The sequence below is a fragment of the Rhipicephalus microplus genome, chromosome 9 (assembly GCF_043290135.1).
Source record: "Rhipicephalus microplus isolate Deutch F79 chromosome 9, USDA_Rmic, whole genome shotgun sequence".
Classification (NCBI taxonomy): Eukaryota; Metazoa; Arthropoda; class Arachnida; order Ixodida; family Ixodidae; genus Rhipicephalus; species Rhipicephalus microplus.
The window spans coordinates 82,714,774-82,727,306 of record NC_134708.1 but is presented as its reverse complement, the minus strand read 5'-3'; the positions used below and the strand labels follow the sequence as shown (position 1 = coordinate 82,727,306).

The 12,533-nt window shown below is 45.9% G+C and overlaps 1 protein-coding gene across 1 annotated transcript in view; it reads right to left on the bottom strand.

The window, feature by feature from the left end:
- Positions 1-393: 393 nt before the first annotated feature.
- Positions 394-12,533, bottom strand: part of LOC119164972 (putative peptidase C1-like protein F26E4.3) — a 33,666-nt gene continuing 21,526 nt past the window's right edge. The window contains exons 6-12 of the mRNA XM_075873989.1: positions 11,125-11,266; positions 8,715-8,868; positions 5,489-5,651; positions 3,619-3,664; positions 2,388-2,511; positions 1,805-1,847; positions 394-1,057 (exon numbers count right to left, since the gene is read on the bottom strand). Of these exons, the coding sequence (XP_075730104.1) occupies positions 833-1,057; positions 1,805-1,847; positions 2,388-2,511; positions 3,619-3,664; positions 5,489-5,651; positions 8,715-8,868; positions 11,125-11,266 (897 nt within the window). The 3' untranslated portion in view covers positions 394-832. The remainder of the gene's footprint in view (positions 1,058-1,804; positions 1,848-2,387; positions 2,512-3,618; positions 3,665-5,488; positions 5,652-8,714; positions 8,869-11,124; positions 11,267-12,533) is intronic.

Genomic DNA, 12,533 nt, shown 5'->3' with positions numbered 1-12,533 from the left:
CAGTGCAATTGCAATCCCGTCATATAAGCTAAACACATATTGGTCTGCATTAAACAGGGCGGACATTCAGCAGCAAATGTCTGCTGGGAAACACTGACTTTTAATCCACATCCAATATTTGAAGCTTTGTCACATATGAGTGCGACATTTAAGTTTGTGTGACACCTTTTATGGACATGTTTATGTAAAAGGGCATTCAATAACCTAATGGTGGTGGTCTGCGAAGCAGCACTTTTTCAGTCACAGTGGTACTTAGTGCTTTGTGTGGTAACTCAGGGTTTTCAACCCGTGTGCGATGACGATTTTCTATTTTACTAGGTTACAACCCAATGAGAGATGTAAGCTCTGCCCATAGGTACGCGGAGCGCCTGTCTTTCACTTGTGAAATTGTCGTGTCGCTTAAAATGTAACTATTTATTCTGGGCTAATGTAAATATACACATTATGAGTTAAAGGTTTGTCATTACTGCACCATACATTGTGTTTGGTTGTGGAGTAGTGAGAAAATTCCTGAACGAAATTCACCAGGACCTTCAAGTTTCCGACCAAGAACCAGCAACACAGACATGTGGCTGCATGGCAAAGTCGGGTATCTGAAACACTCGTGTGGTTCTTGACGTCATGAAAATGAGTAAGCGCTCTTGGATGGACCATTTACGCAAGTTCTCTTTGTGGGAGAGGCAGCGATGGCTGTGGGTGGAGCATGCAGTTCTAATTAGGTTGTGACCTTTTATAGTGTCGATGTACATATGTGCTCCAGCCGTCTTACATCGGCAATTGGAGGCTCATAAATGCGCGCACTCGTCGCAGAGGTAAGAGTGGTGGGTGCGCTTTAGCTGAGGTCGTTGGGTGGGTAACCGGGGTAGCCAGGGTAGCTTTCAGCGTATCCCTCGTACTCTCTTTCCCGTTGCTGCGCCGCCTGCTGGCGGTAGTAGGAGGCGTAACTTCGTCCCCACACGGCCAGCACAAAGGACTCGATCTGGCTCTCGTCTTCGCCCCGCACGATGCGGAAGTAGCCATTCTCGCCCCAGCCGTGGCCCCATGAGTTGGCGCAGAGCTGGACCGACAGAGACAGGGATGATTGAATGAATGCACGGAGGGGGACGCCGCTAGGCCACAGTTTATGATTAGGTGGGGTAAGAGGCCGGGGATCAGGTGTTGAACGGCGTCAGTAATAAACTCGTGTCAGTTGTTGCCATTTTTTCATATGTGTACATTTCTACTCACTGTAGACAAATGTTTCGACAGAGTCGCTCTCGCATGAGATGGTCGACCCATTTTACACCACTCGAAGCAGGCCACAGCCTATATCACGAGAGATTTTTTTGCGTTTCATCATTAGATGTCACGTGGCAGCTAAATGCTCTATATTTGATCATCCTTACTTGAAAGCTGAGCATGTCAAAATGAGGTGGGTTATATCTGTCGCACATAATTCCAGAAAGTGTTGGGTATCAAGGCAAGTAAGATTGTTTGCTGCACTATCTCGATTGTGGAAGCATGGGATTAATGGATTATTTGAGCATCGCCTTTGTAATGCGGCGATGGCCTGCGACCCACCAAGTTGAGTTTCCAATTTGGCCTAACAATCTCTCGCCTACCTGAACGAAGTACTCTTAAAATAAATAACTATGTAGATCGATAGCTTGATGCTCTGTGCAGTATGGTAGAGTAAGAATTGTTCTTGCATTTCGTTTGACCTTTCAATATAGGTTACTACCGATCCTTCAACTACCTCTTACATATATCAGCGACATGTTTACTTATGCGATGATATTTCTAAAACCGAGGGCTTCATACTTACCCAGTACTTGATCGGCCGGTATTGAGACCTGTCGACGCCCCATCTGAAACACAATATCAGTCACAATGCACGATCATGTTCATTCTTATGCAAATATGAGCAAAAGGCAGTTAACTTCTGATCTAAACACGTGAGCCCTTTCTCTTGAGACGAAAAGTAATAGTGGGCAAAATCTTAAGCATTAGTTGTCCACGGATGAATGGATGGATGGATGAACTTTATTAGGTACTTCGGAATGCGCTTTAGCATGTTGCAGGCCGCTCCCACGTGGGAGCAGGAAGATCAAGTCGCTGCTGTGTCGACAGCCCGTTGGACGGCCCACAATTGTTGTATGAGTTTTGTCAGTCTTTATTCTGGGGCTAGGGAGAGCAATTTTTACGACTAAAAGAATGACAGGTTCCAGCTATCCTTAACGATAAAGGCTTGACAATGCAAGTTAAGCTATCTGAAGCATTGAATTCTTTGCGTATCAAAGTATTTTCATACGTAATGCATTAAGCCGAGCTGTTCGGTATAGCTGCTTGCGCATTCTCTAGAGACAATAGCTTTCAGACTTCCTGCTCAGAGGCCCCGGCGTACTGACCCGAGAATCCGGACCGAATGCCATCCGCTCCTGCGGAACTCGGGAGGCAGGGTCTCAGAGATGCGCGTATGCTTGTAGACACCCGAACGGTACAGGAAGAAGTCCTCCTTCACCAGGATCAGCGCTGTGAGCGGGAGGGGAAATAGTGAGGAACATATTGCACATATTGAGTTTGTAAAGAGGAAATACTCCAACTGACAGCGATTAGGAACTGGCAATGTTGCCCTCACATTGAAGCGGTGTTTGGAACGTGGAGGCAACATTGTGGCAAGGTTGCATCAATGATCGATGTTTGCCCGTCACGGGGTACTGTTATTGTGATGGACAGATTACCCGAAGGTCACGGTATTGAATCCTGATTGCGACGGCCGCTTTGTGTTTTGGAGGTGAGGCTTTGGTGTTACTTAGACTCAGGCGCACGTTAAAAAGCCCGATACGGTTGAAATTTCCGCAGTCCTCAACTACGGCGTCCCTCATAGTCGAATCGTGTTTAGTAGACGTTTATATCCCAACAATTATTGTAACAATTGATATATTTGAAATATACGAAGCTGTTCAAGCTGTGGGGAGGGGGACGAGGTGGCACTCTTTGAGCGCTTCCCCAGCCTTTGTAGTTTATATATCAAATATTATTTTCATATTAGAATTGCTTAACCGTTGAGCACTGAACTGGAAGTGTACTGCATAAGCGTGAAAAAGACAGGAAAGAGTGCCTTCCAACTGTTTGTTTATTCAGAACAACAACCCAACACTTAGGCATAAACAACACGTGCGCCACCCGTCGTGCAAGTGTGTGCTTGTTGTTGAAGAAATGAACAGTTGGAAGCCTGCGCTCTTCTCCTGTCTCTCGTTTTAGGGGCGAAGCTCCTAATGGCGTCATCCGTTCGTCCCGTTATGGTTTGTAACCACCTGTGGCACATACCTGTTTGAAACCACCAGTGGCACATACATACATACAGACGGACGGACAATTCACGTTTTACTGATAAAACCCTCCGATGCTTCGCCCCACTTGTCATCATTCACTCCGTGGATATGCTGTGATTTTTTTCTTCTATTTTTCGTGCTTACGCAGTACGCTTCTGTTTCAGTGATATGAACCAACTAGCCTCACTTTTTTCAGTACAATAGTTCGAACGAAGGTGAAGTTTTAGCTTAACAACTCTTGTAAATCAGGGGTTTATGTAACGCCCATAAATGGACATATAGATGAATTCATGAGATTGCCTACCTTGGACAGGACCATTGGCGTAGATCTCTTGCATAATGTCATCCTCCTGCGACAGTCACAGAAAGAGTGGAGTAGAGTAGAACCTTGGACAGTGGCACACACCCACGCTGAGGGATTGGCCAAGAACCGGGTAGTTTTCAGAAGGAATTCTTAATTATGTTTAATAAATGTCGTCTAGGTAAAGGTGAAAGAAGTAGCAATGTAACAAAAAAGGAAGTAATATTTACTTTCGCGATGCTCTATCGACTCATGCCAAGTGCCTATAATGTTGACCTGTCTTACCACACTATTTTCGCAAGATTGACATAGAAAAGTAAACGTAAGGGTTTTTTACCCCCGTTATATATCTATTTCTGTTATAGATCCGAAAGTAGATGTAGATCCTTAACTTATCGCTTACACCTGGGGAAGGGGGATTAGCCAAGAATTGGGTATAGCTGAGCGTCGACACAGGGAATTATCGTGGGGGGGGGGGGGATGATGTCGGCCTAAATATATGGCTCACACCCACTCTGGTAGACCCATATAGGTGTTTCTTTCTCTCTCTTTCCCGCAGTTTCTATTTATTTTTCCTATATTCTTCAATAAGAAGAATGGCTACTTCAAGTGGTTAAAAAGTTGAAATGCTGCCTGCTAGACGGACAGGTGCGATTACTTCAGGCCACTACTGCCGAGTAGATGTGGGGCGTCAAGATCTCGTGGCACTTTTTGCAATAATTATACCATGGCGTAAAAACAAAAAAAAATCCATGTTTATTTGTGATCAGTGGCACGCAGCCCGAAATCGTTTTTTCGGAACACTGCAGATTCACAAATAAAAGTGCTCATCTGAACCTATGAATGGTATAATATGGCTCAAAGGGCTCCATTGGGGCGGGGGGGGGGGGGGGGGGAGGGCTTCGCGAGCGCTAGACGCATGCGAGGAAGGGACGTTGCGCTGTAGCGGGTGGGTTTCGTTAGGTAGCGCTTGTTCCATTTTCTGTATCGTCAACATTGCGTACCTGCTTCACCAAGCAATTTTGATAGTGGTTCTCGTAACGCTGTGTGGCGTCACCCGAAAATTATCGTCATCATGAGCCAGCACGCGCTCTGATCGTCCTCCTCTCCATCTCCCGCTTCGATTCCTGAACGCGCGCGCCAATTTCACCAGCGTGGGACGCAATGGCTCTAATGGGTGAGAGAGCGAGTACAGGGTTATATAAAGAAACAAGGGGAAACATGGAGAGAAAGAAAGACAAAAAACATAGAAAAACAGAAAGAGATAAACGAAGAGGAAAAGAGACACAAAAAAACAGTTCCAAAAAGAAATATAAAAAAACACACTAACAGTGGCTCAGCTTGGTTAAGCCAGGATGTACGTAACGTGAGCTACGGACGGACGGACGAAGTAGCGAGCAAGCTTACGCAACTCAATCGCCGGTCCACTAGTGACACGTCACTCGAGGAGCTTTCACGCCTTCTCCGGCGCTCTCGTTGTGCGCCGTGTGACGTCACCGCTCCTCGGGCATGCGCAGCATAGCTCTCTATAAGCCACGCGAAACTTCTCAACCTCGGGCAGTGTAGCTTCCGCCATAAAAGAGAGCAAACGTAGCCATGATATAGCTAAAGGTGGGAAGAGGAGGTAAAGGTGGGGAAAAGATTAAGGGCAACCCTACGAGCTGGCTGGTTAGTTGATTAATTGACTGATTGCCAGGATAACGGGGCAATCAATCAACCAGCTCCGCTGGTTCCTCAGTGTCCGCACCAGTGGTGCAGAGTTGCCCCATGATTTGATAATTTTATACATTTATTTCCTTACGTACAAAATTGCCCAACGTGACAGAGAAACAGACTGCGTAGAAGCGATATAAAGAGTTGGCGTTATACTCACGTTAGCGGGCACCCTGTAAGGCGGAGTCGAGAAGTGCTTCTGCTCAGTCCTTCCCGTGGGGCATCGCGCGTCTTCCATGGGGTCACGCCGCCGCGGAATCCGGCAGGTGGAGCTAGCGTTACCGTACCCGCCTTCGTACGGGTAGCACTCCTCGGAAACTCCACTGCGTGTAAAGAGTGCGGCCACATGGTTGTAGCATGAATAAGTACGCGTGTATACATGAATATATATAAAACTCATAGACTCTATCATGCATTTGTGCGGGTTGATTTGAATGCGAAAGCAATCTATGTTTAGGGTTTTCTTAAGACCGCACGATGTTCAAAAACAGCCGTCCCGCGTCTACAGCAGGTATAGCACAGGTGCATGCAAACAAACCAAAACATCTGTGAACAACAATAAGGTAATCAAAAGGCTATCAACCAGAACAACCAAAATAAAAGGTAGCAACACTGTAAGAACCATCGACATTTAACCACCCATCATTCTAAGCATATGACAGAACCAAAATGTAACCAGAACAAAATAAAAGGCCACGAATCATGATCTGATGCACACTGCTTCGCATCATCAGCAGCATTTACTTCGTGAATATGCGTGGACTTTTTTTAACTTCTTCTCACTTGATGCATTGATCTTCCTTCGGTTCGTCCGATACATTTCTGCACCTAACGTGACCTTGCGCTGCCTCCAAACCGCGAAGTGTGGCAAGCTTTTTGTGCTGGTCGTTTTAACGGCGAAGCTCTGCACCAAATCTTCCTTTGTTCGCCCTCTACCAAAAGGCTGTCATCATCGTAAACAGGTGCGCATCACAGACATTGACTAAATTCAAGTGCTCACCGCTGGCCCACTGAAAATGGAGAACGCAACGGTCAGCCCAACAAACGAGTGTGTGCCACAGAAATTTGCGTGGCCTATCTATCAGAAAACCATCATAAACATAGACGAGTATTTGCCACAGAAATTGGGTAAATCTCACTATATTCGGTGTCAACTTAAGAATAAATGTAAGCTCCACCTACAGTGGTAGTCGTCGCACCCAGTCTGGATTTGCATAAATATCCCCGGGAATTGAAATTGGTCCCACCAAGTCTGCATTCGCATAAATGACCCCGGCAATTGAAATTGGTCATTTACGTGACGTCAGGCAGATTTCGCAAACTTCACGCGTATCACTTGCCCGTACAGGCCTAGGTTCACTTCACTAGTTTTTGTTTAAAAAATTTTACTTCTCGACAAACCTCATAAGAAGGTCCGACTGCACTGTTCTCCCGAACATAAAGTTTCAACAAAGAACTACGTAACTTATGAAATGTGTAGCATTTTCATTACCCACTAAAACGTGCTTATGGTTAGAACGTAAATCGTCAATCACTGCTCTGTTGCACAAATTAATGGCAGGCGCGCTGCAGTACTGGAGGCGGAGCGCGTATTCATTCCTAGGTTGTAACCGTCTATACTCGCAACACCCACGGAAAACTAAGAACGCAACAGTTCGCCCAACGAATGGCTGCGAGACGACGGCGGCGAGCCAAGTAACCGGAGTATACGTACAGTGAGGGAATACTCGGGAACGGGAAAGGCAGCAGTGGCCTTGAGAAGACCCCGAAGAGATGTAAGGCCTATGCCAACAAGGTCGTGTTTGTGTTGTCTATGGGTATTTCTGCGCTGCTGAGAATCAACGTGGAAACAGCCTAGCATCACCTATCTAAAGCCTAGCAACGACCCAGTAGCAACCTGGATCATTTACGGCTAAGGCTTGGGAACAAACTGGAAGTGTGGTCTTCAGAATCGTCCAGTGTTTTAAGGCTTGCGTGGCTTAGTGAAAGCTTTGTGAATTTTTTTTCAGTATCTCTGCGATTGGCCCACCTTTGACCAAGCGACGGCGTCATGTGATGACGTCATACCCATTTTTGAAATTTTAGTCACCTGTGACGTCTTGCCGTTGATGCGGAACGCCGACGGTCAATTTGCTCATTTGATAATGCATCTATAGCTCTCGTCTAAACATTTCATATATATATATATATATATATATATATATATATATATATATATATATATATATATATATATATATATATATATATATATATATATATATATATATATATATATATATAGTTTTTGTTGCATTCAAGTTCAAAATATTCTAAAAAAAACCTGAAGTTGGCTTCGCTGCACAAAGATGTCTGATGCGAAGAAGTACTCTTTGCAAAAAGTTTTTTTATCGCGCAGACACTTTGACAGCTCCGCCAGAACGAGCTGGCTGAATTTCAAGTGAGGCTCCTTATGATTCACAGATTTCGGTGGCGGCGTAGTACGCGAGAAAACTTCCACCGTAGAGCGTACAGAAATGCGACCCTCAAAGATTCGTGGGTCGCATGCGTATATGTATATGCGCGGTTTTCCAACAGTCGATACGCTTTCGATCGTTGGCTTGTCTGTGATTAGCCGATTATGATACGTCCAAACATGACAATCATGATATTCGTGTCATTTAAAACATGACTACATGCTACGCTCAAAGCGTGCTCGCGGCTGTTTCGCTAGTTCCACATATCACGTTGCCATTTCACGTTGGCATGTTTGATTGTTGCGCGGACACGAATGCATGACCTTTGTTCTTGTCTGGAGTAATTGAAGTGTTGAGCTGGCACGTCGACGGAGACCCAAAGAAAGAAAGAAAAAAAGGAGAGAAAGAAAGACTGAAAGAAAGAGGAAAGAAAGATAGAAAGCGAGGAAAGAAGGTTGGGAAGAAAGAAAGAAAGAAAGAAAGAAAGGAAAAAAGAAAGAAAGAAAGAAAGAAAGAAAGAAAGAAAGAAAGAAAGAAAGAGTAGCGCGCCTGGAAGGCCAATCATCGCTGGCCTTCATCATTGGAATGCACCCTGTAAGCAAGGGCTCGTGGATTTTGGAGCTGCCGGAGTGATGGAGGCAGGACATAGAGTTTAATTGTATGAAACTGAATGACGGCAGAATAACCGCTGGCCACTGGGATTAACAGTTTGGATTCCAAGAGAAGGGGAACGCGGGAGAGGGAGTCGGAAAGCTAATTAAGTGGTCAGATGAGGTTACGAAGTGTGCGGGTAGGATGTGGCCAGAGCAAGCATGGTACCGGGTTCGTTGGCGGAACGCGGGAAAATCCTTTGCCGTGCAATGGGCGCAGTGATGATGATAATGATGATAATATGATGATAATGATGATGGTGAATATGGAGTGACGTACCCGTAGGTGAGTAGAAACCTCCACCCGCGGTCGGGGTGCCCACCCTGGCAGACCACTCGGCGGCCCCCGTTGAGGCAGGACATCAAGTCTTGCGGTGACAGTTCCACCTTGTCCAGGCCACGAGACTGAATTGAGAGCCGATCGGAAGCCACAGCTGCAAAAATTTACGCAAAGTTGCACGAAGGTACGTGTCCACTGTGAACGTGACTGCTTAGCATAACTGCCTCTTATGTGCCTAACGTAAGTGTGGCTTTATATTGCGATCTATAACATTATCGAGATAAATGAAAAATACGATACACTTAGAGTAACCTCGCTGTTAACCTCTTGGGCCGTTAGCTGTGGCTGAGGTAGTGTGAGATGAAAAGAAACGACTTATAGATGTAATGCTGAAGGAGAGAAAGTTAACAATACATGAAGATGGGAATGTAATTACATGCTTTGACTGTTATCAGCAGAACTGAAACTTGGGACATGAAAAGACGGAGAGACATTGTGGTAGCATGGCAGTCGACTGAATAATTTTCTAGCGTGGGGCTTTATGTATAATATTGCATTCGCAAGAACAGTAATAACAGACAGATGTTGGTATTATATGCATCGATAGTGTCGGCCACTCAGACGTGGTTTTACCCATGGAGTTTAGTTGTGTATGGCTCATGCGATGGCTGGACGTTTTAATCAACTCTGTGGGTGAGATCTAGAGTTGGGCGGGTAAAGTTTATGTGCTTATCGGATAAGAACCTATGTAATCGTGATAGTAAAACGGTGTTCATAGCAGGAGAAAAAGCAGCTTGTACGAAGTGATAGGAACGACATTTGCCACTTTGCAGTTAAATGGAGCAGGATGTAACTCGGAAACGGAGCTTTTTGTCCACACTTCGTTTGGGTATTCAAAGGATGACGATGTTTATTTACCGATTCAGTTACGATTGCACGACCCACTGCAGTAGCTTAGGAAATGTGGTGTCGCGCTGCTAAGCTCCACGATGCGGCCTCGACTATACCTGACACGGCGGCCACGTTTCTATGGCGACGACGTGCAAGGATACGTTTATATGCTCGTTAATTAACCACCGGGAGGCAAAGTTTACTTACAGTCCCCCACTACGGCGTACCTCATGATAATATCGTAGTTTATTGGCATGATTAACTTGATAAACTAGTTATCTTTACTCCCATATTTCTCTCTTCCCAGCTGTAGGGTAACAAACCAGACGTAGACTAGTTAACCTCCCTACCTTTATTATATTCGTTCTCTTTCTCTCTCTCTCTAACTGACGGAATTGGTTGTAATCGCCGCTTGCTGATAGTCTTTCGTCCTGTAAGAAGTGCAGCGTGAGACGGTGAGTGCGTTTGTTCCTGTGGCCGTTGTCCTTTTTTCTGTTTTTTTGTACTTAATGTATTGCTGGATATGTGTGAGCCAATGTGTGACTCCGGTTGATCTCTTGCATAGTAGTTTTCGGCGTGAAGTTTTTAATAACCACGAAATAATACAGAATTCACGCACGAATGCAGTACATTCGCATTCCTAATCCTGGCACTGTAATATTATATTCCACGGAACAACAAAGTTTTCGTTCGTTCGTTCATACTGCCACGTTCCATTTCCCAAGTTTTTGTTATCGTCCCAAAACACCACACGATTCTCAGCGCAAACCGCGCCTGCAGTTTTCTAGAAGGTTCCGGACTGTAGTAGATCATTTCGATAAGATCACGCCCACTGTGCGAACGGTACAGATTGTTCTGGAACCTACGCCACCGCCAGCGATAACGCTAGAACATTCGACGGCAAGAGTATAAATGCCGACGCGCTTCGCCGCTTGTCAGTTGTTGATCGAAGGCCGACGCTCCGTTCGCCGCTATCAGTCCGAGACTGCTATCTGTGCGAGACTGCTGCTGTAATTTGACTTTCCATTTACCGGGCACAGGTTCGCCCAAATAAACAGTTAAATACCAACACGAAGTCTCCTGTCTTCGGCCACGTCACGACCCCGTGACAATACATTCCAAAAATCGAATTTGAGAAAGCCTGTTACACGGGTATTTATTTATTTATTTATTTATTTATTTGAGATCAATTCAGGTAACGAGAGTCCTGAATGGCAAGGCAGAACGTTATTTGCCCGACCGAGCCGTTGTCACCCGTACATTATCCTAGAGCGACGAAATACAGAATACAATTGGCATACATCAATCTTTACAAAATAATAAAAAACAACGTAAATTATTGCTACAGGTAAATAAAAAAATGAAAACGTTCCACAATTTCTAGACAATAACGGTTAGGTCAAAAGCAGTATCGCAGGAAGAGCTCATCGGTGTGCACTTAGCATGGAATATCCTGTCCATGATTGTTAGGATGACTGACTACATACGTAGGTGAGAATATATACGTCAGAGCACGTACCTGCCGTAGAGAAGGCCCAGGAGGAGGCGCAGTCCCCTTGGTCGCGCACCCCGTGAACCAGTCCCGACCAGCGGATGCGGGCGTCGAACTCCTCCGGCAGCTGCTCGCGTTTCTTCAGGTGCAGCTCGTTCATCTCGGCAGTCTACCGACGTGCAAGAAGTTCACCAACATCAATCAGGCCGTGCACTCAAGGCACTCAACCGTGCCGCATGAAAACGGACGACTATGCGTGTAACATTGGCCGCTTCCAGCACTTGTAAAATGACCAAGTACATTTGGTTAAGTGCCCTCTATAGACTATAATTCTTCGTTTTGCAAATCAGCAAATGGCCCATTGCGTGTCAGTAAGACAACACATGAACTTACGCTGCGCACGCAGCTGCTACCTTTTTTTGTACGTTGTGGTGGCGTAATCACCACTTTCCCGCTCCGATGCGACACTGTTATGCCGCCTTTGGCTGGGTGTTGCATTCACAAAGGTGTACTCCTTTCGCATTGGTATGGCAGACACTTCTACATGCGACTACTGCGGAGCTGAAGAGACCATTGAACACGTCCTGCGCAGCTGCGCTTGCTACGACACACAGCGATGCCAGTTCCGGATGGTTTTGAATCAACTTGACCCCGGACCATTTTGTGTGCAGAAGATTCTAGGACTTTGGGCATCTGCCGCAGTTGCGCAGAAAGCGACTAAATCGCTCCTACTTTACTTAAAGTCAACAAACCTGAGCGACCGCCTGTAGACTGTGTGTGCTCCCCCGAGTGTGCTCGTGATTGTGTGTACCTTCTTATTTCTCTGCAACCTCTTTTCTCCCCTTCATCTCTTCCCCAGTGCAGGGTAGCAAACCAGATGTGCGTCTGCTTAACCTCCCTGCCTTTCCTTGCATCTTTATCTCTCTCTGTGGTGGCGTAGCGGTAAAGGCGTTCGGTTGCTGACCCCAAACGTGGCGGGTTCGGTCGCGGCCGTGGCCGCGGCGGCCGCGGCGGCCGCATTTCCATGGAGACGAAATGGTAAAGGCCCGTGTACTATGTGAAGTCAGCGCATGTTGAAGAACATCAGATGGTCAAAATTTCCGGAGCTTTGCTTTACGGCTTCTCTCGTAATCACATCGTAGTTTTTGGACCCGAAGCCTTACACATCATTATTTTGCTCACTTCTGCAGCTGATGATGATTAATTATGTCTCAGCTCTTTCTAATGGGCGGGCCTTTAAAACACCCACTCGTTGCGCAATTCACGCGTTGTGACGCCCGGCGCGATTCTGCGCTTCTGCCGCGCAAGATATCGTGCTCTGAGAAGACTCATTTCACTACATGACTTTCATACATGTTTTTACGGAGCCACGATAGCGTGACTCTGTAGTAGAACACACGTTCGCAACGCAGAAGTGCTGGGTTCCATTCTCACTC